General features: G+C 44.3%; 1 protein-coding gene across 6 annotated transcripts in view; it reads right to left on the bottom strand.

Moving 5' to 3' along the window:
- DYSF (dysferlin) overlaps positions 1 to 26,716 on the bottom strand; it is a 396,353-nt gene that overhangs the window by 163,070 nt on the left and 206,567 nt on the right. For all 6 annotated transcript variants that reach the window (XM_089652230.1, XM_089652225.1, XM_089652229.1 and 3 more), the window contains 5 exons: positions 18,514 to 18,629; positions 14,699 to 14,812; positions 10,361 to 10,538; positions 3,611 to 3,735; positions 58 to 164 (listed from right to left, as the gene is read on the bottom strand). In XM_089652230.1, coding sequence (XP_089508356.1) covers positions 58 to 164; positions 3,611 to 3,735; positions 10,361 to 10,538; positions 14,699 to 14,812; positions 18,514 to 18,629 — 640 coding nt within the window. The remainder of the gene's footprint in view (positions 1 to 57; positions 165 to 3,610; positions 3,736 to 10,360; positions 10,539 to 14,698; positions 14,813 to 18,513; positions 18,630 to 26,716) is intronic.

Consider the following 26,716-nt stretch of genomic DNA (forward strand, 5'->3'; position numbering starts at 1 on the left):
TGTCAGCCCTGGCAGTTCTGGGGCAGTAACACAGAGGAACCCCCCCCCCCAACATACCCGCAATCACTGATGACTTCATCAACCATATGTGAAATCACATAAGCCACATCATACGGGGAATTCTTTGCCTTCAATGACAAGTTCACTTGTTCCAGGTTCCTCTCCTAGACACGAAAATATTCAAATAACATTTTAGAAGCAGCAAATGAAACAGTATTAATATCTTTGTGATTTATTTTTTTAGTGTCTCACTATTTTTTTTTACATTGCTATTATTAACACACTTGAATGCAGAGTGATGCATGCAGATAGGAAAATGGAGTTTTGTTCAGTGCAGTATGCATCGAGGGACGAATGCTTGGAAAGTGGACTGAGTGCGTACTGATCATCCGTCGCTGGGCACATACTGCCTTAACCACATGCCGCCCAGCCACTGTATAAATACGGCAGCAGGGCGGCACGGCTGGGCAAAAGCACGTTTTAAAACGTGTGTTTTGTAAACAGGTAGGGGGCGCGCGCGAGGCGCGCCGACGCCCTACCTGTCCCGCCGATCACAGCCGTGGATGTCAGTCGCCGGGTCATAGCCGGTCGTTACTGGCTATATCCCGGCGATCGGCGGCAATCGCTGACAGAGAGCACAGCTGCAATAACTGTGCTTTCTGTCAGTTCCCTGACAGCTCCAGGACAAGCTGATCGGGACAGAAGAGTTTCTCTCTCCCAATCAGCGGTGTTCCCTGCAGCACACACCCCCGCCCCCTAGTAAAACACTCCCCCTCACACAGTTAACCCTTTCACTGAATAATAAACTTAACCCCTTCCTCCCCAGTGCCATTATTACAGTGTCAGTGGTTTTTTTTTTTGCACTGATCACTGTATTGGTGTCACTGGGGATGTCAGTGACCCCAAATCAGTACCCCCCAATGTCAGAATGTCTGCGGCAGTCCCGCCATAAGTCGCTGATCGCCGCCATAAGTCACTGATCGCCACCATAAGTCGCTGATCGCCGCCATTATTAGTATAAAAAAAACTAAAAATCCCAGTATCTTTCCCGCCATTTGTAAACGCTATAACTTTCACGTAAACCAATTAATTTACACGTATTGTGTTTTTTTTGTAGCAAAGACATGTCGCAGAATGCATTTTGGCAGAAATTTATGACTAAATTTGATTTTTAAATTTTTTTTTACTGGACATGTTTTATAGCAAAAAGTCCAAAATATTGTTTTTTTCCCTCAAAATTGTCAGCCTTTTTTTTTATAAAAAATAAAAACTGCACAGGCGATCAAATACCACCAAAAGAAAGCTCAATTTGTGGGAAAAAAAAGGATGTAAATTTCATTTATGTACCGTATTGCATGACCGCGCATTTGTCCGTTAAACTAGCGCAGCGCTGTATAGCAAAAAAATGGCGTAAATTGCAGTATCTATACCATAGTTTGTAGACGCTATAACTATCACAGAAAGCAATCAATATACACTTATTGGGATTTTTTTTACCAAAAACATGGAGCAGAATACATTTTGGCCTAAATTTATAACCAACTTTGAGTTTACTATATATTTTTTATAGCTGAAAGTAAAAAATATTGTTTTTCTTCAAAATATTTTTTTTGTTTATAGCGTGAAAAATAAAAAGTGCACAGGTGATCAAATTACACCGAAAGAAAGCTCTATTTGTGTGAAAAAAAGGACGTAAATTTTGTTTGGGTGCAGCATTGCATGACCGCGCAATTATCAGTTGAATTAGTGCAGCGCCGAGTAGCAAAAAGAGGCCTGGTCATTAAGGGGGGTAAATCCTCTGGAGCTCAAGTGGTTAAACATTAGTAGCACTCGGTGAACTGTCCATCCCAGTCACAGCAGCTTTCAGCTTCTCATAGAGTTTTATAGGCTGTCGGCAGTGGGCTAGACAGTGAACCTGTGCCCTCCCTACTCACCTAAATGCAGTAGTTAAATGCCCAGTGTGAATGACGCATAAAGGGTTTAGGGAAAGTTTGTTTTACTTGCAATGAAAAACTGTTTTCAAAAATCTAATAGAATAAAAAAAACAGTCAGTATAGGCTGGAAGTGCCAAATCCACGGCGAAATTACTGAAAGTAAATACAGCAATCAGATGATCGCTGCTTACCATTGCCGCTAAGGGAATCATTGCAGAGGACTGTCTTGTCCTCTGAACTGTGCTTCCAGCAGCCATCTTGGGAGAGCCTGTATCTGACTGACAGGGATTCAGGAAGGCTAAATATAGCCCCTGCTGGATGATTTTGGAGCGCCCTCAGTGTGGGAAGTGTAAAGATTGGGAAAGACACCTGACAATCAGGTAAAAGTAGGCTTGGCTTAGGATCAGGTTCCAGAGAAGGAGAGATAGTTTTGAGATGGTCCTGCAGACCTTCATCGAGACTACCCAACATTAGGGAGGACCTTGTTTACCCAGCCTGCTAACCAGAGTGTCTCATTCTGCCCATTTTTCTGCCAGCACAACACTCATTCTGGAAGGTCACATTCAGCAGGCACAAGGGTATCTGTTTAAAGAAGCAATTATCAAGCACCCTGCTGTTTGTGAGTATGGTATGGGATTGTGGCAGAGGTGGTTATATGTTTTATTATCTATAGTTCAGCTTTGGAGAAGCAAATGCATTGTGGTAACTACAGACTATTCATCACATAAACAAGAAATTCAGAAGAGGTTGTCCTGCCTGCTCCCGTAGCCTTCCTTGCGGTATTCCCGAGTATAGCTCAGGGTAAATTTTCAGTACCACAAGCGGTAACCCCGAGCTACACTCAGGCTTACCATGCGGCGTTGCTCCGGGATCCCCCGATCACTTACCATTTCCTGCGTTCCCGCGATGTCCCTCCTGCAGTGTCCCCTGCAATGTATTTTGGCGGATGCCAGCATCTGTTATCTGGGTTCTGTCCCCTGCGAGCGTCGGGACGTACAGGGGACGGAACGGCGGCAAATTTGAAAATGACAAAAAGTGACATTCACTAAAATCACTAAAATCTCATAGTATAACATTCCTGTATCAAACCATTTCACATACATTTTGTCCCGAGTGCTTTGTCTGGCACCCTGCCTGCATTTTTACTGTTCTTTCTGCCTGGAAACTGAGAAACATCCATGGCGTCCAAAAAGCGTCCCTTTAGGTCAAAAGTGGTTTTAGACCGGCTAGAGAACAGCGATAGTAAATCAGAACCACTTGCAGAATTGAGTGATAATGATTCGTGGGGGAAATTCGTCATCAGACACTGAAATTGATTTTGCGACTTTGCTCAGTGATGTGTGAACTTGGCGCTCTATTTCAAATTTCAGTGTTTTTGGTTTGATTATATTATTGAATTAAATGTATTATTATTATATTATTATTTTTATGATTATTTATTAAATTATAATTTATGATTTCGTGTTTCAAGTTTTATCATACCCGGGATGTTTACTAGACAGAGTTCAGACAGATTTCAGTGAGTTATTCCTAAGAATTACAGGCCTACAATATAAAAACGCCAAATTTCCATGCAAAATAATGGTACCGCTTTCAGCACCAAAAATCTGAAATAATCATACCGCCAGGGAGGGTAAAGTCACAGCTTTACGGCTAGCTCTTGCCCATAAACTCACCAGGTTGTCAATGGTATGGTCGATGATATTCTGGCTGTCAGTGCGGTGATTGATGTCCTCCCAGTATGATGACAAAACAACGACAGGCTTCACGTTACCCCAGGGCAAGTAATAGTACTGACAGCCTAAAGTATAAAGCAAACAATTCCAGTTAACAATGCATTCATTTCTGCAAAATAAGTGGAGAGAATTGTATGGAGCACTGGTTCTCAACCACTGGGCAGGAGACTCCTTTATACAAGGCCTCCAGCTAGCTGCAGATCTCCTAACCTCCCAGTGCCTCCTAGCTCCTATGAAGCCACCCAACCTTCCACAGTGGCCAGCAGTGCCCCTCAACCTTTCACAGTGAGCCTAGGCCTCCTAAGAGCCCGCAGTCCTACTGTGCCCACCCACCTCCCACATTTTTCCCCAGATACAAACAGTGCTCCCTACCTTGCTGAAGAGCCTCCAGCCACGCCCCCCCACAGTGCCCCCAACAATGTCCCAGAATGTCCCCTCATCCCCAAAATGCCCTCTGGCCTCCCACATTGCTGCCGCAAAACCTCAATTCTCCTAGACAGACCCCCATCCCCCTCCAGAGATCCCCTCCTCCTCAGTTGCCTCCAACTCCAGAAACCTCATCCCATACAGGGCCACCAAGTCCACTAACCCCCTTCAGAACCTCCATCCGCCAAAGTGGCACCCAGCCCTATCCAGAATTTCAAGAATTATTTTGTATTTCCATACCTTTATTGTGTGAATATAAACTTTTTTTTTTACTGTTAGGGCATGGAAGATTTTAAAAGATTTCTCAATAAGGATGAAAACCACTGGTAAAGAGGATTTCAGTCAGACTAATAAGTAGAGGGATAAAAAGAACTCTGCCCATTCTCCCACAAAAACGGACACAGAGAGAAATAAAGCTTGGCTGAGGTTCTAGCTCCTCACCACGCTATGCTTCTAAGAATTCCACTTTTAGAGTCCATCATTTTAGTGCAATACATTAAGGCATAGAGGCAACAGTGGATTACCGCTTTAGGATTAGCTTGCAACATTATTAAAGTTTAACTTCAGGCAAAAAAATGTAATTCAAATCTATTTATCAACAGTCACAAAGGATATAAATCCACTTTGAGTGCACCAAATGTCTTTGCGCACCAAAATACTACCTTGTAAAAGTAGCAGTGACATCATCACCTGCTGTACATAACAAGTGCAGAGCTGTGAGAAGAAGCCAGCGGCTCCACCCATTACAGGTTACCTGTAGAAAACTACAGGAGGGGGCGGAGACAGGACCAGTCACCCTGCACAAGTGATAGAGCAGCAGTGACTGGTCTGTATTATAGGAAGCTCCTGCACAAAGCCATAGTGTCACAATAGATTAGTGCATAGATCTGGAAAAAACACTTAAAGCACACCAAGATTCGAGTAACAATACACATGACTCTTGTGCTTGGATAAAATTTGCTTATCCCGTAGTTCAGCTTTAAAGTGTATCTAAATCCAAAAACAAAAATGTAATATGTAGCAGCTTACCAGTCCTTAGATGTGGTGGCTGCTTTGGTTCAAATTTTTTGAGGTTTTTTTGTCCTTTATCACCTTGTGGTTCTGCCAGTAATAGCAAGATGAATGCAGAGCCCCCTAACTCTACATTCCGCTTGCTGTTGTTTGTCTCCCTAAGTGTTGACAGTCGAGACAAGTTTCGTCTATACATCAGCCACAGCTAGAGAGGAGAGGGGCAGATCAGTTCTCATAACCAGGGTTAGAAAAGCTCTTAAATATGGGACAAAATGTCATTGAACACGGTTCAATTTATATTCTGTACTTAAAACATCGAAAAACCAATAAAAATTTATTGGAAAGAAAGGATGGCCTAGGCATGTACAGTTGCAAGAAAAAGTATGTGAACCCCTTGGGATTACGTGGAGTTTTGCATGAATTAGGCATAAAATGTGCTCTGAACGTCATCTAAGTCACAACAATAGAAGAACACAGTCTGCTGAACATAATACTACACAAACATTACATGTTGCCATGGTTTAATTGCACATAACATGTAAACATTCACAGTGCAGGGAGGAAAAAGTATGTGAGGCCCTAGCTTAATGACTTCTCCCAGAGCTAATTGGAGCCAGGAGTGAGCCAACCTTGACTCCAATCAGTGTGATGATATTGGATGTGTTGCTGACAGCTGTCCTACCCTTAAAAAACACACACCTGTTTTGGGTTTACTGGTTTCAAGAAGCACTGTCTGATGTGAACCATGCCTCGCAGAAAAGAGCTCTCAGAAGACCTACCATCAAGAATTGTTGACTTGCATGAAGCTGGAAAGGGTTACAAAAGTATCTCCAAAAGCCTTGATGTTCATGTGTCCACAGTAAGACAGACTGTCTACAAATGGAGAAAGTTTAGCACTGTTGCTACTCTCCCTAGGTGTGGTCGTCCTGTAAAAATGACTGCAAGAGCACAGCGCAGAATGCTGCATGAGGTAAAGAAGAATCCCAGAGTGTCAGCTAAACACCTACAGAAATCTCTGGCACATGCTAACATTTTTGCTGACACATCTACAATAAGGAAAACATTAAACAAGAATGGAGTACATGGGAGGACACCACGGAGGAAGCCATTGCTGTCCAAAAAGAATATTGCAGCACGTTTGAAGTTTGCAAAAGAGCACCTGGATGTTCCACAGCACTACTGGCAAAATATACTGTGGACAGATGAAACCAAGATTGAGTTGTTTGGGAAGAACACACAACACTAACAACTGTGTGGAGAAAAAAAGGCACAGCACACCAACATCAAAACCTCATCTCCACTGTGAAACATGGCGGAGGGAGCATCATGGTTTGGGGCTGCTTTGCTGCCTCAGGGCCTGGACGGATTGTTGTCATTGATGGGAAAATGAATTCCAGAGTTTATCAAGACATTTTGCAGGAAAACGTACGACCATCTGTCCGCCAACTGAAGCTCCGCAGAGGATGGGCGATGCAACAGGACAATGACCCAAAGCATACAAGTAATTCAACAAAACAATGGCTGCAACAGCACAGAATACGCCTTCTGGAGTGGCCCAGTCAGAGTCCTGACCTCAACCAGATTGAAATGCTGTGGCATGACCTTAAGAGAGCGATTCACACCAGACATCCCAAGAATATTGCTACACTGAAACAGTTTTGTGAAGAGGAGTGGTTCAAAATGACTCCAGATCGTTGTGCAGGTCTGATCTGCAACTACAGGAAACGTTTGGTTGAGGTTATTGCTGCCAAAGGAGGGTCAACCAGGTACTAAGTACAAAGGTTCACATACTTTTTCCTCCCTGCACTGTGAATGTTTACATGTTATGTGCAATTAAACCATGGCAACATGTAATGTTTGTGTAGTATTATGTTCAGCAGACTGTGTTCTTCTATTGTTGTGACTTAGATGACGTTCAGAGCACATTTTATGCCCAATTCATGCAAATCTCCATGTAATCCCAAGGGGTTCACATACTTTTTCTTGCAACTGTATGTATGTATGTATGTGTGCTTACACTTCTCTACCCTAAAAATAAATTGAGATATATATATATATATAAATATATATATATATATATAAAATGTTGTTTTTTTTGTATCTGATGTGTTTTCAAAGGAACACTTTGAAAACACATCAGATCTCAATGGGGAAAAATCGCATGCTGGATATCTATACTGATATGGATGGGGTAACGTGTGAGGAACGTAAGGATGCCCTATGGTTTGATGGAAATGAAAATTATCAACCTACAGAGGACTGAATTCAAAGACACCCCAAAAATCAAAGTGAAAAATGATGCAGCAGGCGAGTCCATTTTGCTGAAATGTCATTGCAGCAACTCAGAATGGTCCTCAGTAGTTTGTATGGCCCCCACGTGCTTGTATGCATGCCTGACAATGTCGGGGGAGGCTCCTAATGATGGTGTCCTGGGGTATTTCCTCCCAGATCTGGACCAGGGCATCACTGAGCTCCTAGACAGTCTGAAGTGCAACCTGGCAGCATCGGATGAACCGAAATATGATATCCCAGAGATGTTCTATTGGATTTACAGTAGGTCAGACGAGTGTGGGGGCCATTCAATGGTATCAATTCCTTCATCCTCCAGGAACTGCCGGCATACTCTCGCCACATGAGGCCGGGCATTGTCATGCACCAGGAGGAACCCAGGACCCACTGCACCAGTGTAGGGTCTGACAATGGGTCCAAGGATTTCATTCCGATACCTAATGGCTGTCAGGGTGCCATTGTCTAGCCTGTAGAGGTCTGTGCGTCCCTCCATGGATATGCCTCCCCAGACCATCACTGACCCACCACCAAAATGGTCATGTTTCAGGTCTGTCACATGTGCTCAGGGTGAATATGCTCTCATCTGTGAAAAGCACAGGGTGCCAGTGGTGGACCTGCCAATTCTGGTGTTCAATGGCAAATGCCAATCCAGCTCTATGGTGCCGGGCAGTGAGCACAGGGCCCACTAGAGGGGGTCTGACCCTCAGGCCAGTCTCATGAAGTCTGTTTCTGATTGTTTGGTCAGAGACATTCACACCAGTGACCTGCTGGAGGTCATTTTGTAGGGCTCTGGCAGCGCTCATCCTGTTCCTCCTTGCACAAAGGAACAGATAACAGTCCTGCTGATGGGTTAAGGACCTTCTATGGCCCTGTCCAGCTCTCCTAGAGTAACTGCCTGTCTCCTGGAATCTCCTCCATGCTCTTGAGACTGTGCTGGGAGACACAGCAAACCTTCTGGCAATGACACATATTGAAGTGCCATCCTGGAGGAGTTGGACTGCCTGTGCAACCTCTGTAGGGTCCAGGTATCGCCTCATGCTACCAGCAGTGACACTGACCCTAGCCGAATGCAAAACTAATGAAAAACAGTCAGAAAAGAGGAGTAGGGGAAAAATGCCAGTGGCCTCCGCCTGTAAAACCATTCCTGTTTTGGGGGTCATCTCATTGTTGCCCATCTAGTGCACCTGTTGTTCACTTCATTAACACCAAAGCAGCTAAAACTGATTAACAACTCCCTCTACTATTTAACTGACCAGAATAATATCCCAGGAGTTTCACTGACTTGATGCTATACTCTGATTAAAAAGGTGTTCTTTTAATTTTTTTGAGCAGTGTACTACATGTATTTTGCCCCCCTAGGGGACAAAACTGTTAAACTAGAATGATAATGATAGATCTTCATTACTAGTGTTACTAAACCTACAAAAGTAAAAGGATGTTTGATCCTGTCTTCCCCTTTATCCTCCTCTTCTTCCACTGTCCCCAATCTATCTCTTGATAGAACAGAGGTTTGGGACAAGCTTCACATGGTCAGTTTGGTGTGTATAGCTAGCAAGGTTTTTTTTTCTTGGGAAAGTACATGTGATCAGCACAGGGCCAATCAGCGTTACCCAGACATATGTCAGGGGTCCTGCAGCCTCATAGGGGAGAATGAAAACTCCTCCTACAAGCTTTAACCAGTGCTTTGCTCGACACTGATAGAAGTCACAAGACTGCTTTATACTGCTGATGAGAAAAGGTTTTCGTTTATATTTACTAAAATAATTGCATTTACATGTTCTGTGTACTGTGGGAGACAAGATATAGTGAATGCAGGGTCCGGGGAGAGCGGATATAGTGAATGCAGGGTCTGGGGAGCCCAGATATAGTGAATGCAGGGACCGGGGAGACCAGATATAGTGAATGCAGGGTCTGGGGAGACCAGATATAGTGAATGCAGGGTCCGGGGAGACCGGATATAGTGATTGCAGGGTCTGGGGAGACCAGATATAGTGAATGCAGGGTCCGGGGAGATCGGATATAGTGAATGCGGGGTCCGGGGAGACCAGATATAGTGAATACAGGGTCCTGGGAGACCAGATATAAAGAATGCAGTGTCCAGGGAGACCAGATATAGTGAATGCAGGGTCCGGGGAGACCAGATATAGTGAATGCAGGGTCCGGGGGGACCAGATATAGTGAATGCAGGGTCCTGGGAGACCAGTCATAGTGAATGCAGGGTTCAGGGAGACCAGATATAGTGAATGCTGGGTCCGGGGAGACCAGATATAGTGAATGCAGGGTCCGGGGAGACCAGATATAGTGAATGCAGGGTCCGGGGAGACCAGATATAGTGAATGCCGGGTCCGGGGAGACCAGATATAGTGAATGCAGGGTCCGGGGAGACCAGATATAGTGAATGCAGGGTCCGGGGAGACCAGATATAGTGAATGCAGGGTCCGGGGGGACCAGATATAGTGAATGCAGGGTCCTGGGAGACCAGTCATAGTGAATGCAGGGTACAGGGAGACCAGATATAGTGAATGCCGGGTCCGGGGAGACCAGATATAGTCAATGCCGGGTCCGGGGAGACCAGATATAGTGAATGCAGGATCTTGGGTTTAGTAACACTTTAAGAAAATAATTTTTGTGAATACCTTGCAAAGTTTCTTATGTGGAGATCTTTCTACTAACAGAACTTCCTGTTAGAAGATGACAACACAGTAAGCTGTTGCTCGCCATTAACAACAGCATTATCAGCCTGCTGTTTGTGCTCTTTGGGCTGCCCATCAAGTCTTTCAAATTGGCAGCCCAACAGCCAACTGATGGAGCTTGCATGCAACCAGACAACAGAGCTGTTAATTGCCAGGTAGCACCTTAGCATTGTTATCTTCTAACAGGAAGTGATGTTACTGGAAGGATCCCTAAGTAAGAAACTTTGCAGCAGATACCCAAAAAAACACGTAACCCAGCAATGGCTCTTACCATCAAACACGGCTCGGCTGTACTGAGTGGTGGAGGCCAAAGGCAAGCAGGTGGTGTCATATTTATTGCCGTAGTTCCCAATGCTGACTTCAAACTGGATGGCGTCGTCCACGTCCTGCAGCATGGTGGCCGAGTAGAAGGCAGCAAAGAGGCAGTACTTCCGTCTACGCAGATACTTCTGCAAAACCAGAACATAAGAGTCAGAAACCTTAAAGGATTGCATTTGCACTCAGTTTTCCTGCATTCTTTGGGGCTCATTCACACCATCTGCAGAGACCTGCACTAGGAAAACGCAGGTTTCTGCAAGACACATAGAAATCAATTGCCGATTGGTAAGGGCAGATGATAGAAGAGCTCTGATGGAGAATGAGGGAGGCTGTGATGAGGGGAATATGATGACAGCGCTCTAATGAGGTAATGAGGGGGACACTGATGAGTGGGAAGCAATGAAGGGGACATTGGTGATGGTCCTCTGATGACGGGGGGACACTGATGAGAAGGACTTTGATTAGGGGGACTATGATGAGGGAACTCTGGTGGGGAGGCTCTGTCAGGGACCCCGGTTCTTTCCGCGATCGCGCACGGGTCTGCGCATGCACGGTATGCCCGGCCGCACCAGCGTGCGAGCATTGGGACCTGGGCACCTGCAATGGCAATCGCGCATGGGCGATCACGGACGCGTGCCTGGCACCAATCAAGGTGCCCTATCTAAACAGGTCAGGTCTGTGTTCTAATTGCCGTATGGTCTTATCTGTATCCTATGTTCCTGAATTAGATTGCTTTGTTGCCGACCCTGCCTGACCTTGATTTGCTGACTGTCTCCTGCTCTGATCCCTGGCTTGCCTGACCATTCTCCTGTCTGATCCTGCACGTTTTGATCTCCTTTTACCGAACCCGGCTTGTGACACGTTTATCCTTCTGTCTACTGTTTTGTACCGCACTGCCTCCACCGCTACCAACCTGGCCTGCCCGACTCTGCTCCTTCTACCTCCTTACATCAGACTCTCACCTGCTATACACCTCCGGCAAGTGCTTCTACCACAGCTGGGTGCACCCAGGGGTCGCAACCTGGTTTCGGCCTGCTCCAAGTCCATCCCCACCATCAGGGGCCCTGGTGAACAAGCAGGTCGGGACTTAGATTCCGCGCCTTGGGAAATTCCGGTCTGTGGAACGCTAGAGGCTACCGCCGGCAGGTCCTTAACAGGCTCTGATGAGAAGCTTTGATGGGGGGGGGGGGGGGCTCTGATAGGAACTATGATGTAAAGGGGAACTCTGATGGGAACTATATTACACCGAGGACTCTGATTGGAACTAAGATATAAAGGGAGGCTCTGATGGGGGGGCTTTGATGGGGGGGGACTTTGATAGAAACTATGATGTAGAGGGGGGCTCTGATGGGGACTATATTACACAGAGGACTCTGATTGGGACTATGATATAAAGGGAGGCTCTAATGGGGACTATATTACACAGGAGACTATGAGTAAGACTATATAAAGGGAGGCTCTGATAAAGCTTATGATATAAAGGGAGGTTCTGATGGGGACTATATTACACAGGAGACTCTGAGTGGGACTATGATATAAAGGGAGGCTCTGATGAGGTCTATAATGTAAGGCAAGGCTCTGCAATGGCGCTAACAATAAACTTTCTAAATTGTCCTCTTCTCTCTCCACAAACAACAAAAGAAAATGAATCACAGGATATGGTGTGCAGCGGTGTGTAAAAAAAAAAGTGCATGAAAAAAACCTGATGTTCATTCACTCCCTTATTATATCACGACTTGACTACTGCAACTCCCTCCTCACTGGCCTACCCCAACACAGGCTATCCCCGCTTCAGTTTATCATGAATTATGCGGCCTGACTCATTCACCTTACCAACCGCTCCGTATCCGCCACCCCCCTCTGCCAATCTTTCCACTGGCTTCCGATTGCCCAACGCATTAAATTCAAATTACTAACATTGATGTACAAAGCTGTCCATAACACTGCCCCAAACTACATCACCGACCTGATATCCATTTACCACCCAAAACGTACTCTCTGTAGCTGGCCAGCTAAGACCGGTCCTAGGTTGCTAATATGGTTCACATATGCGTATACCAAACCTGCCAATAACCTCAGTACAGTGTATATGTGTATATGTTAAAGCCAAAAGCAGAATCATTGCTGTAATTTATGTCTTTGATTGTTATATGACATTTATATATTCATTGTGTTAGCAGAAGCAGAAAAGGAAAATATGCCTTTAAGAGTTAGTATATAGGTGAGCAAATCACAGACAGCTTCACACTGTACAGAGCCTTAACCAATCCCACCCAGTTTCACATTTATGCCTGTGTAAAACTCCCTGCTAGAATATTCTACAGACACATGCTCACCAGACAGAAGAGGAAACAGACAAAGTTCCAATCAGAGAAGCTTTATGGAAGCAGAAAAGGCCAAATAGGTATTTAATGCACTTGTGTGTTCCTCTATTGTTTAACAGTGCAGGTAGATCTGTATGTAAAACTGTTGTGTGTGTTTTACTTGTAGTTCCACCGAATTTATCAAATTAATCTAACAACATAAGCTAACGAAACTATCGAATCTATTGAAATATACAGAACAAAATAAATTATCGATATAATCCACCGAATTAAATCACTGTAATATGAAAGAAATAAGCTACTGTATGATAAATGAAACAAGCCATTGTAAGCAGTGTTATATGAAGAAGATTGAAGTTATTAAAGAAGTTAACTAAAGTATTCGGTGTGCTCTTTAAACCTACTGCATCCATAGAGCGGCATTGGAGGAATTACAGAGTAAAGTCAGTCTAATCAAAGAAACAGCAATTGCATAATTTTTCTAATGCCACAGCACACTAGGCACCAAAGGGTGCTGCGCCTGCCACACTCTCCGCTCCTCACAAGACCTCCTACTCTCTAGTTCCCTGGTCTCCTCCTCCCATGCCCATCTCCAGCACTTCTCTAGGGCTTCCCCCATTCTCTGGAACTCACTACCCCAATCCATCAGATTATCACCTACTCTCCTCACCTTTAGGCACACCCTGAAAATCCATCTCTTCAGGGAAGCCTACCCCACCCTCACCTAATTGCCGATCTCCTCCACTCTTCCTACCACTCCATCCCCCCACAGCTATTTCCTCCTGTACCACTATCCCCTCCCTCCTAGATTGTAAGCTCCAAGGAGCAGGGCCCTCTAACCCCTTGTGTATTGTATTGTATTGTTACTGTACTTTCTCTTGTATTGTCTCCCATTATAATGTACAGCGCTGAGCAAACTGTTGGCACTATATAAATATTGTATAATAATAATGATGTCAACATGTATAAAAACTCACTAGAATGCATATGCAAATTGATGAAAACTCGTGTCTCTGCAAGTGAAATTTGCATTATTTTCCCCATCAGTTTTTTTTGCACATATGGTGTGAACGAGGCCTTACTATCTGTTGAGATCTTTCTGCTTATTCTCTTCAGAATAACATTTATATCAGCAAGAAGAATAAGCAGCTAGAAAAAAGATGGGTATGATGGTGGTATGGGGAGGGTGGGAATGCGCCATGAATGTGTTTAGTACTTTAACCTGAAGGTTCAGTTGGGCTTTAAAGCAGAACTAAAGTCTCAATACTCACCTGTCAAATGGTCCTGCACCCGCGCCCGTATCTTCTTCTGAGTGTCGGTCTTCAGGCCTCTTCATTGGCCGGCGGGGGATGACGTCACTCTTGCGGCACTTGGAGACCAGCCCGGCAATGTAAGCTGAGCTGTGCATGTGCACGGAGAAGGCAAGCAGGCAGGGGCATTTTATTGCAGAAGAGACAGAGCATGTCTCTTCTGCAAAAAAACCTCCGTGCTCACAGTTTTTTACAGTGGGACTTCAGTTCTGCTTTAATAAACACATAACTAGATCAAAAGATGTATTTCTGATGGGAGACCTACTTTATAACAATGGTGCTAAATAAAAATAAGAACATTATAGTGCTATTTTATGCATTTTATATATTTATGTAGCTTTTCATTCTACCATTGTAGAATGTCACAGTAAGACTCATACACACAACCGCCACCCTCACTATTAAGAAGGCTCCCTGCAGAGATTGATAGACTGCATAGAAGAACCCCATAGGACAATTTCACCTAGACTGTAATTCCTTACCACACCTCTTAATCTAGAATTCCTGAGTTTAGGATTAGGATCCACTTATGTCTTCCTGATTATAGGGTGTTTCAGGCCTTCCAACGTTTTCAGTTAAAAGACAAATAACATGCACAACTATATAGCAGGAAAATTTGGAAATAACAAATGGTCTTCATTCTTCTGCTCGCATTACCTCAACCCGTAGAAGATCATCAGAAGAAATGTCCTCCACTTTCTGCTCCGTGTGCTCTACCAGCTTGCTTTCCAGTTCCAGCAGGATGCGTCCACGGTACGCTACACCTTCTCCCTTTCAAACCAAATAAACAACATTTCAGAAGGAAAACACCAGCAAGGTAACAAGGTAAAATGGGACTGATGTGTGGTGACAACTGTCCTGAAGAATGGATGTGTCTAGACTTGGTACAAGGTAAACACCCAAACCTATGACATCCAGTCTGTGGAACCTTTCTGTAATACCGTATATACTCGAGTATAAGCCGAGTTTTTCAGCACATTTTTTGTGCTGAAAAACGGTCCCCTCGGCTTATACTCGGGTCAACGTCTGCAGATGACATGCCGTCCCTGTCATCTGGACACACCCCCGGGATCAATCCTCGCCGCTCCCTCCCTCTCCCATGGTACACACTTACCGGTCAGATGTCTTCCTTCTCCGGCCGCTCTCCTCTTCACTCGCTCAATCTTTGCGGTGCCGCTCGGCTCCTCCTCTCCAAGCTCCACCTCCTCGCCGGTGATTGGGCGCCTGTGTGCCTCTTCTGAGCTACAGTTCCGGCGGCCAATCACTGACGAGGAGGTGGAGCTTGGAGAGGAGGAGCCGAGCGGCACCGCGAAGATCGAGCGAGTGAAGAGGAGGAGAGCGGCCGGAGAAGGAAGACATCTGACTGGTAAGTGTGTACCATGGGAGAGGGAGGGAGCGAGCGAGCCCAGGCTGGAGCAGGGGTCACCAACGATGGGGCACTATTCCTCCCCCCACTGACACCAACGATGGGGCAGTATTCCTCCCCCCACTGACACCAACGATGGGGCACTATTCCTCCCCCCACTGACACCAACGATGGGGCAGTATTCCTCCCACACTGATACCAATGATAGGGCACTATTCCTCCCCCCACTGATACCAACGATGGGGCACTATTCCTCCCCCCACTGACACCAACGATGGGGCAGTATTCCCCCCCCCCCCACTAACACCAACGATGGGGCACTATTCCTCCCACACTGATACCAATGATGGGGCACTATTCCTCCCCCCACTGACACCAACGATGGGGCACTATTCCTCCCCCCACTGACACCAACGATGGGGCACTATTCCTCCCCCCTCGGCTTATACTCGAGTCAATAGTTTTTCCCAGTTTTTTGTGGTAAAATTAGGTACCTCGGCTTATATTCGGGTCGGCTTATACTCGAGTATATACGGTAGTTTCTTAGCAGAAATCAGCTCTAGTCTTATAAAAGAAAACTTCTTTAAAGGAAGAGGAATCTTAATGCAACACCAGACTTTGGTAAAAGACATTACCTTGCTCATTCAGCCCAATGTGATAAGGTCACATCTGGCTCCTTTAACAAATGTCTACTGAAAACCTGACTTTTGTTGGTGCCAACAGGGCCACCCAAAGCTCAAATTTAGCCAATAGAGCAAAAATCAGCTGAAAGTCGAGCAGTATATTGCCAACTTAACACAGTTTATAACTTCTCTCCACTCCACTAAAATGTTTATCAAGATAAATTGTTAAGATCTCCCCTCACTTCCTCTAGAGGTGAAAAGGCAAGAAGTGAGTGGAAAAGGCACCCTAAAGCATCACAGTCATCAATAACAACTCCTGGTGGCAGGTTATAGTTTGGAAGATGACCTAGTATCCTTGGTTGAACTGTGTTTAAATTCAGGGGCCATATTTAACCATTTGCCGCCCGGCCTACAGCCGTTTGGCGGCTGAAAAAATGCATTCGCTTTCTGGGTTGTACGCCATTTGGCGTCCTCCCGCACATGCGCAGTTCACGCGGTTGCAGAGCCGCGCAGCGGCGTGATCTGTCACCGGCCGTGTACCTCGGACACGGCCGATGACAGATCTGAGTACCGGCCCCTGTTGCCTGTACCATGTGACCTGCTGTTACCAATCACAGCAGGTCACATGACAGTTGTATACAATGGATGGCTTCATTCATGCCATCCATTGTATACCAGTGTCTAGCTGTGAATGGTCACAGCAGGTCACATGCACATGTCATGTGATTAGCTGTGGCCAAATCACAGCTAAGCACAAAAAAAACAAAAAAAAAAACCTCAATGAATCGGTCATTCAGGTAAATGCTTGCTTATAGCAAAGTAATTCTTTGCTATAAGCAAATCGTGTAAAAAAAAAAAAAATACTGATCACTTCCCCAAAGTAGTACAATGTTACTATGGTAACATTGTACTACTTTGGTCATAGTAAAATATGAAAAAAAAATCTTAAAAAAAATGTAATAAAAAATAATAATAAAAAAAAAAAAATATATATATATATATATATATATATATTTTTTTTTTTTCATACTGTCACCAGTCAGTGCCAGTTATATGATGATGCTGTACTGCACTGATGACAGTATGTAAAAACAAAATAGTGAAAATAATTTGTTTAATTTTTTAATTTTCCGAAAAATTATGACAAAAAAAATACAACTTAAAAAACTCGCCATTCCTCTTATGAAGTACGTCGGACTGTCTACTCTGCAAAAAGGGGACATTTGGGGGATATCTGTACTGTCCTGACATTTGGGGGATATCTGTACTGTTCTGACATTTGGGGGATATCTGTACTGTTCTGACATTTGGGGGATATCTGTACTGTCCTGACATTTGGTGGGATATCTGTGCTGTTCTGACATTTGGGGGATATCTGTACTGTTCTGACATTTGGGGGGATATCTGTACTGTTCTGACATTTGGGGGATATCTGTACTGTCCTGACATTTGGGGGATATCTGTACTGTTCTGACATTTGGGGGATATCTGTACTGTTCTGACATTCTTGGACCTCAAGAAATTAGATTGGCCGTCAGTACTTCAGGATTGATCAATATTCAGATCTATCCCATAGTTTGTGAACTCTATAACTTTCCTACAAACTAAATAATACATCCTAATTTGGGTTATTTTCACCAAAGACATGTAGCAGAATACATCTCGGCCTAAATTTATGAAGAACAATTATTTATTTGTAAACTTTTATAACAGAAACAAAGAAAAACGTGTTTTTTTTTCAAAATTTTTGGCCTTTTTTTTGTTAATTTAGCAAAAAATAAAAACCCCAGCGTTGATTAAATACCACCAAAAGAAAGCTCTAGTTGTGTGAAGAAAATGCTAAAATTTTAGTTTGGGTACAGTGTTGTATGACCGCGCAATTGTCATTCGAAGTGTGAGAGCGCTGAAACCTGAAAAATGGCCTGGGCAGGAAGGGGTGAAATTGCCCGGTATGGAATTGGTTAAAGTGAACCTGCCGTCATACAGTATATATTTTTTAAATCCTAATGGTATGTATGCTAACTAATGTGTCAGGGTAACACTTCCAGATATCTATTACCTCTCACAGTGACAATGCCATCATCTGATTTTCTCTCCTGAAGGACGGAGTCATCATTGTTCAGACAAAAGTGCATAAATAATAGCCAACAACATAATGCACATCATTTCATAGACCACAAACTACCATCATCAACATACCAGCACTGAGCACCTCCAGGGCAAGGTCTTTTAGAACCCAAGGTGAAAAGGCCAAAGTGCGCCCACCCAAGAACTGTGAGCTACTTCAGCAGCATAGGTGGCAGTTACAGCTATTTTTGCTTCCCCTCCTGTTTTAACACCAAGACAGATACCTTTTCTGCCTACAACTCGGCCCAGTCCGGGAACTGACAACAAATGTATCATATGTTTGATTTCCACTAGGACATTATTTACATGGAGTCTGCATGCTCCCATGTTTGCTAAAAACCTACTATAAACCGTACCTTGCCCATATTGAGCTCTTCATAGGGATCCGGGAAGCCAGTAAACTCTCGGGGGCTGCCGTACAGGTTCACATAGCAGGGTCCAAAGGTGGGAAGAAAACCCAGACTGTCATCAACTAAAAATTAAAAAGAAGCATAAGCACTCATACCTGTACAGAGATATCCCACAATTCAATTACTGTGCAGTAAAAGCTGTAGTTTAAAGGTATCAGTCAATTTAAAGGACCAACGAAAAGACTTGTATACCAGTGGTCTCCAAACTGTGGCCCTTTGCTTACCTTTATCTGGCCCTTAGGCACTATTCCTGCCACTGACTTATGCAACCATATTATTTTAGTTTTTTATTTTTACTTCCCTCCACCTAAAAGATTTCAGTTTGTTGTTCAACTGAGTTGTACAGTTTATAGGTTACATTAAAGGTGGAAAAAGTTCTGAAATGATTTATTTTTATCTCATTATTTTACATCACAGAAACCTGACATTTTAACAGGGGTGTGAAGACTTTTTATATCCACTGTATACTGTATGCAAACCATGCCATCCCGTAGCACCAAATAATTTTGGCCAGCACAGCGGCTTAACTGGTTAGCACTTCCACCTGGCAGCACTAGGGTTGTTGGTTCTAATCTCAACCACAGCACTACCTGCCTGGTGTTTGCATGTTCTCCATGTGCCTATGTGGGTTTCTTCCACTCCAAAGACACACTGGTAAGTTAATCAGCTACTGTCTAAATTGGCACTAATATACAGTTGCAAGAAAAAGTATGTGAACCCCTTGGGATTCCGTGGAGTTTTGCATGAATTGGGCATAAAATGTGCTCTGAACGTCATCTAAGTCACAACAATAGAAGAACACAGTCTGCTGAACATAATACTACACAAACATTAGATGTTGCCATGGTTTAATTGCACATAACATGTAAACATTCCCAGTGCAGGGAGGAAATAGTATGTGAACCTTTGGACTTAATAACTGGTTGACCCTCCTTTGGCAGCAATAACCTCAACCAAACATTTCCTGTAGTTGCAGATCAGACCTGCACAACGATCTGGAGTAATTTTGGACCACTCCTCTTCACAAAACTGTTTCAGTGTAGCAATATTCTTGGGATGTCTGGTGTGAATCGCTCTCTTAAGGTCATGCCACAGCATTTCAATCAGGTTGAGGTCAGGACTCTGACTGGGCCACTCCAGAAGGCATATTCTGTGCTGTTGCAGCCATTGTTTTGTTGAATTACTTGTATGCTTTGGGTCATTGTCCTGTTGCATCACCCATCCTCTGCGGAGCTTCAGTTGGCGGACAGATGGTCGTACGTTTTCCTGCAAAATGCCTTGATAAACTCTGGAATTCATTTTCCCATCAATGACAACAATCCGTCCAGGCCCTGAGGCAGCAAAGCAGCCCCAAACCATGATGCTCCCTCCGCCATGTTTTACAGTGGGGATGAGGTTTTGATGTTGGTGTGCTGTGCCTTTTTTTCTCCACACATAGTGTTGTGTGTTCTTCCCAAACAACACAATCTTGGTTTCATCTGTCCACAGTATATTTTGCCAGTAGTGCTGTGGAACATCCAGGTGCTCTTTTGCAAACTTCAAACGTGCTGCAATATTCTTTTTGGACAGCAATGGCTTCCTCCGTGGTGTCCTCCCATGTACTCCATTCTTGTTTAATGTTTTCCTTATTGTAGATGTGTCAACAAAAATGTTAGCATGTGCCAGAGATTTCTGTAGGTCTTTAGCTGACACTCTGGGATTCTTCTTTACCTCATGCAGCATTCTGCGCTGTGCTCTTGCAGTCATTTTTACAGGACGACCACACCTAGGGAGAGTAGCAACAGTGCTAAACTTTCTCCATTTGTAGACAGTCTGTCTTACCGTGGACACATGAACATCAAGGCTTTTGGAGATACTTTTGTAACCCTTTCCAGCTTCATGCAAGTCAACAATTCTTGATCGTAGGTCTTCTGAGAGCTCTTTTCTGCGAGGCATGGTTCACATCAGACAGTGCTGCTTGAAACCAGTAAACCCAAAACAAGTGTGTGTTTTTTAAGGGCAGGACAGCTGTCAGCAACACATCCAATATCATCACACTGATTGGAGTCAAGGTTGGCTCACTCCTGGCTCCAATTAGCTCTGCGAGAAGTCATTAAGCTAGGGCCTCACATACTTTTTCCTCCCTGCACTGTGAATGTTTACATGTTATGTGCAATTAAACCATGGCAACATCTAATGTTTGTGTAGTATTATGTTCAGCAGACTGTGTTCTTCTATTGTTGTGACTTAGATGACTTTCAGAGCACATTTTATGCCCAATTCATGCAAAACTCCACGTAATCCCAAGGGGTTCACATACTTTGTCTTGCAACTATATATATATATATATATACACACACATATACATACACACATATATACACACACACACTTGCATGTGAAAAAGTACACCATAGAAATGTTGTGTATTTTCAATATGTTGAAAAGGCAAACATTAGGGCTCGTGCACATAGAGCCTAAAGATGCTTCTTTTACAGAAGTTGAGCATTTTTTTTTTCTAGCTTGTAAAAGCACCTTTATGTAAACCTAACTATGAACACATACATGTACTAGAAGAGGAGCGATTACAGGATGAAAGAAAAACCTACCAAAGGCGTTTTCAGAAGAGGATCTGAAGAGCACAAAAAATGCTAAACACGCCTAAACGCATCTGAATGCATTGAATTTATATTCCGTCCAATCGAATGCAATAATGCTCAAATGCTAGACCTGCCTAAACACATGTGCAATATGTAGCTTTTAGCTCGTGTTTAAGCATTTTCCTGACAGGACTTCAGAGGGGCTTTAACAGATGTCCTATGTGCAGGCCTGATTTTTGATTTAAAAATGCCCAAGTTTGGTCATTTGTTTTTTTTTTTTAAATCAGCACAAGAGATGGTACTTACATTTATTGGGAAGTGTCCCTTGTGCTGGTGCCAACTGTTGTAGTTGAAATCTGTCCTCTGCCGCCACCTACTGTACACCCCCTGCAGTGGTAATCTTCCAGTGCTGCGGGGGTTATTACAGCCGCTGGACCTGTCATAGATACTTGCAGGGGCGGACTGACCATTTGGAAACTCGGGCACTGCCCGAGGGCCAGGGTCAGTAGGGGGCCCCATGAGATGCCCCTGGTACCTTTTTCATAGGCTTTTTTGAGTTTGGGCAAGGACACAGGGGCCCCATGATCCCCTATTGCCCGGGGGCCCCATGTGTTGTCAGTCCGCCCCTGGATACTTGTTAAAGAGTCCTTCCTCCTCCTCCATTTATAAAACTATATTATACAGCCCTGACCAACAGTTTTGGGAATGACACAAATATTAATTTACCTGCAAGGAAACACGTGCAGTCATCATTGCTTTGCACAAAAAGGGATTCACAGGTAACAATATTGCTGCTACTAAGATTGCACCTAAATCAGCCATTTATCGGATGATCAAAAACTTGAAGGAAAGAGGTTCAATTGTTGTGAAGAAGGCTTCAGAGCTCCCAAGAAAGTCCAGCAAGCACAAGGACTGTCTCCTAAACTTGATTCAGCTGCGGGATTGGGGCACCACCAGTGCAGAGCTTGCTCAGGAATAGCAGCAGGCAGGTGTGAGTGCATCTGCATGCGCAGTGAGGAGAAGACTTTTGGAGGATGGTGTGGTGTCAAGAAGGGCTGCAAAGGGCAGGAAAAACATCAGGGACAGTGATATTCTGCAAAAGGTACAGGGATTGGACTGCTGAGGACTGGGGGAAAGTCATTTTCTATGATGAATCCCCTTTCCAATTGTTTGGGGTATCTGGAAAAAACCTTGTCCGGAGAAGAAAAGATGAGAGCTACCATCAGTCCTGTGTCATGCCAACAGTTAAGTATCCAGAGACCATCCACATGTGGGATTGCCAATTTCACTCACAATTTCGCCCAAGAACACAACCATTAATATAGAATGGTACAAAAACTCCCTCTGAGAGCAACTTATCACAACCATCCAAGAACAGTTTGGTGACGAACAATGCCTTTTCCAGCATGATGAAGCACCTTGCCATAAGGTAAAGGTGATAACTAAGTGGCTTGGGGAACAATAATCAAAATTTTGGGTCCATGGCCAGGAAACTCCCCGGCCCAGACCTTAATCCTATTAAGAACGTGTGGTCAATCCTCAAGAGGTGGGTGAACAAAAAAAAAAACCCAAATTGTGACAAACTCCAAGCACTGATTATGAAAGAATGGGCTGCCATCAGTCAGGATGTAGCCCAGAAGTTGTATCATATACCTGGTGATGGAGGCCAATGGAGAGAGGGCTTCTCTTACGGCTGAGTTCCAGACTCCCCTGGATATGGGACAGCAGGAGTCGGGCCCAAAGTAGCACAGGTCGCCTGTAGAAGTGCTGGTCGGAGGTACACCCAGGAGCACAGCTGATGCACTGGAATGGAGTCTGCAGATAGGTGGCGCCTAAGGGCGGTATGCAAGCTTTCAGAGAAACAGAGGACCACAGAGTAGTCAGTTCAAAGCGAAGGTCAAGTGCCAGGTGGAAGTTAGAGCAGACGTAGTCAATAGGATAGCCAGGGTCATACACAGAGAAGCGGGAGAGAATATCCGGGAAGTCAAGCCGGGGTCAAGTCAGGAGTCAGACAAAGAAGACAGGTCCAAGAGCAGGCCGGGTTGGTAACAGGAAATCATGCGTGTTTCGGCTTGCGTCCGTGTGCCAATGCGCATGGATCTTTGCCAACGTGCGCTTCTGTGGCCAGGGTACTGGAATGCCAGATCTTCTAGAACTTCTGCCGTTGACAGGATCCAGACAAGTTGATTGACAGCATGCCAGGGCGAATTGCAGAGGACTTGAAAGAGAAGGGTCAACACTACAAATATTGACTCTTTGCATAAACTTAAGGTAATTGGCAGTAAAAAGCCTTTGACACTTATGAAATGCTTATAATTATACTTCAGTATACCATAGTAACATCAGACAAAAAGATCTCAAAACAATGAAGCAGCAGACTTTGTGAACATTAATATTTGTGTCAATCTCTAAACTTTTGGCCAGGGCTGTAGTTTCCATCACTGAAAAGTCGCACGGCACCCCCTCTCAGACATTTCCCCATCTTTGCACAGTTTGTAGTTGATATCTTGTATTCAGATATTTGGGGTAACAGCAGTCTCCTAAAGTAGGGGTTATTGCAGGAAACCGAGCACAAGGTCATCATCTATTTTATAGTGCAATGATCCCACCAGACCTCATCGGACACCAGCCACTGCACGTGTGAATGAACCCGAAGGTGAAACCAGCAACCTGTACCTTTTATAGAAGAAGCAGTAGTTTCCTATAGCAACAGCCTCCACAGTGATCCTCCAAATGTTTTCCAGCCTTTCCACAATTTCCCCTCCATAGGGAGCATCACTTCTTCCTCCTCTGTCCTCTGCAGAGCTTCCTGAGCCAAGGGCCTCTAGCAGCAGGATTAGACTATACAGGCAGGCTTCTTTTGCTTCCAGGCATTTGCAATGAGAAAGGCCTCCCTGATAGCTCATCATGCACTCTCTCCAGGCTGCAGCCAAGGAAGAAGAGCTCAAAAGGTCCACCCCAAATATTTATACTCCCCCCAGCATGCACTAGTGGCAATAAACCTCCTACTGGTTGGCTAGAGAAATATTTATAACTCAGTATTACTGTATCTTACCACACTATTGCCAGAGGTACCAGTGACACCTACTGGTAGCAGACAGAAACCACAGCTCCACTGAGTTCAGGGAAAAACCAAATAAACAGCCTATAAATCAGTCTGGGCTGACTACCACCCAGCAAGACTACATTCAGATAGTATTCCCTGTTTAGGACAGGGTGGCTACACTTAAAGAAAAAAAATCTTTAACTAAACTTAGGTTTAAAGACTGGTCCCCCACTCCCCATTAAGGACTGGCACCTTTATGGAGGGGGTACCCGAAATTGACAGGTACCCGCTCCCACTTTCGCTGGGATTGCCTAGGCGATCGGAAGCACAAGTTGTCGTCCCCCCCCGCTCATAGACTTCTGGGACACGTGACAGGTCCTAGAAGACTACGGGGCCATTTAGAAAGCGCAGAGCTATTTGCACATGCGCAATGAGCACCCAGCTATGAAGCCGCAAGCTGTCACAGCCGGGTGCCCACCACACTGAAGATACCAGTGCCAGGAACACCACAAGGCCGGAGAAATGGGCTGCGGGGAGGACACCGCGGGATCGAAGGACAGGTGGGTGGCTGTTTTTTAAAGGTCAGCAGCTACAGTTTTTGTAGCTGCTGACTTTTATTTTTTTGCAGTGTGAGTGGAACTCCGTTTTAAAATAGTGCTTACCGAAAAAGGTGATCTGCTTGAACAAATAAAATTTATAACTGACATGGTATATTCATTTTTATGAGCTAAATGAATGAAATGCAGATCTGTAATATAGAAAAAGTAAGTAAACCCCTACATTTCCCATCATTTCAAATCCATGATCAGGCAGACCCTCCTTAGTTCAGGTTCACACTATTGCAGGTGGTGTGGCTTGCATTTGTGCAGACTTAGAAGCCCATTCATGTGAATGGGCTGCTGTACCTGCAGGAAACGAAGGGAAAAAGTCCCTGACCCTTATTTGATGCTTTGGCATCATGCAGTTTCAAGCACCTGAATATGTGCCACGTTTTCAAGTGCATGGGGGCGCCATTAAGATTTGACTGCTAAACAGCAGTGCACTTTGGCTGTGGGTGTGGGAACATGTGATTTACACGCATTACCAAACCCACTATAGTGAAAGCCCAGCCTTCAGCAGTATGCAGGTAAAACCTTTAGAGATGCACCGCTACCAGTTTACCAGTTTTTTTTAAGAATGAGTACTCATACGTTTTATTAGGTACTCGCTGATACCAATTACCGATACCTATTTTTCATGCGATTCGGTGCAATCCTAGATTGTAAGCTCGAAAGAGCAGGGCCCTCGAACCCCTCGTATATGGTCTTGTTACTGTATTGTCTCATGTACTATCCCCCACTATATTGTACAGCGCTGAGCAAACTTTTTGGTGCTATATAAACACTGTATAATAATAATCTAAGCCCATACAAAATGAATGGGCTCAGATCGCACTGCAAAGAATCACATGTGATTTGAACAGGAATGCAGTGCGATTCCTGTCCAAATCACATGTGGTTTTCTGCACCGCTCCTCTGTGAACCCAGGTAAAAGTCACTACGACAAGCCTGGGTCCACACAGGAGCAATGCAGGAAGCCACATGTGATTCGGACAGGAATCACACAGCATTCTTGTTCAAATCACATGCGATTCTTTGCAGGGTGATATGCCCATTCATTTTATATGGGCTGAAAACACACCACACCACACGAAAAAGGTATCGGTTTTAGGTATCAGAGCATTTGCACCAGTACAAGGACTCATGCAAATGCTTAGTATCGGCATCAATACCAATACTGTTACTGGTACAACCCTAAAAACGTATTTAAACCTTAGATACCTAGGGCTTGGTGTTCTCATTGCTGTTGATATTTGTATTGTCATCATACCAAGATCAATAGACTCTAAGGCCCTCAAAAGGAAAGTGCTAGATGTAGCAGGGGATTTAAAAAGCTCACCGAATGATCTGAAAGGAATCATTCTACTGTAAGGTATATCATCTACAAATGGTGCAAATTTCAAATGACTGCTAACTTGTCCAGAACTGGCCAACTCAAAAATTCAGCCCAGGAGCCCATTGGATGACAGAAGAAGCCCAAAATGTAATGGCGAAGAGGGGTGTTCAGGTAATTCTTGCAACAGTTGGAGTCAAAGTGGATATACTGGGGTTTATTTACTAAAGCTGGAGAGTCCTTCTGCATAGAAACCAATCAGCTTCTAACCTCAGCTTGTTCAATGAAGCTTTGGCAATGAAACCTGGAAGCTGATTGGTTTCTAGGCAGAAGGGAGTCTGATTTTGGACCTTCCAGCTTTAGTAAATAAACCCCACTGTGTCTACAATCAGAAAGAGACTACGCCAACTCAACCTGCATGAGAAGAGCATTACAAAAAGCCTTTCCTGACCAAAAAGAACCTTACAGCAAGGTTATAGTTTGCCACTGAGCATATATGCAAAGACTGGGCCTTCTGAAACAGTAGACATGTTTGGGGCAAACCGAAAGCAACATTTCAGTAGAAGAGACTCATAACTGTAAAGCAAGGAAG

Source organism: Staurois parvus, unplaced genomic scaffold (assembly GCF_062004578.1).
Source record: "Staurois parvus isolate SC_StPar_1 unplaced genomic scaffold, SC_StPar_1.0 ptg000675l, whole genome shotgun sequence".
Classification (NCBI taxonomy): domain Eukaryota; kingdom Metazoa; phylum Chordata; class Amphibia; order Anura; family Ranidae; genus Staurois; species Staurois parvus.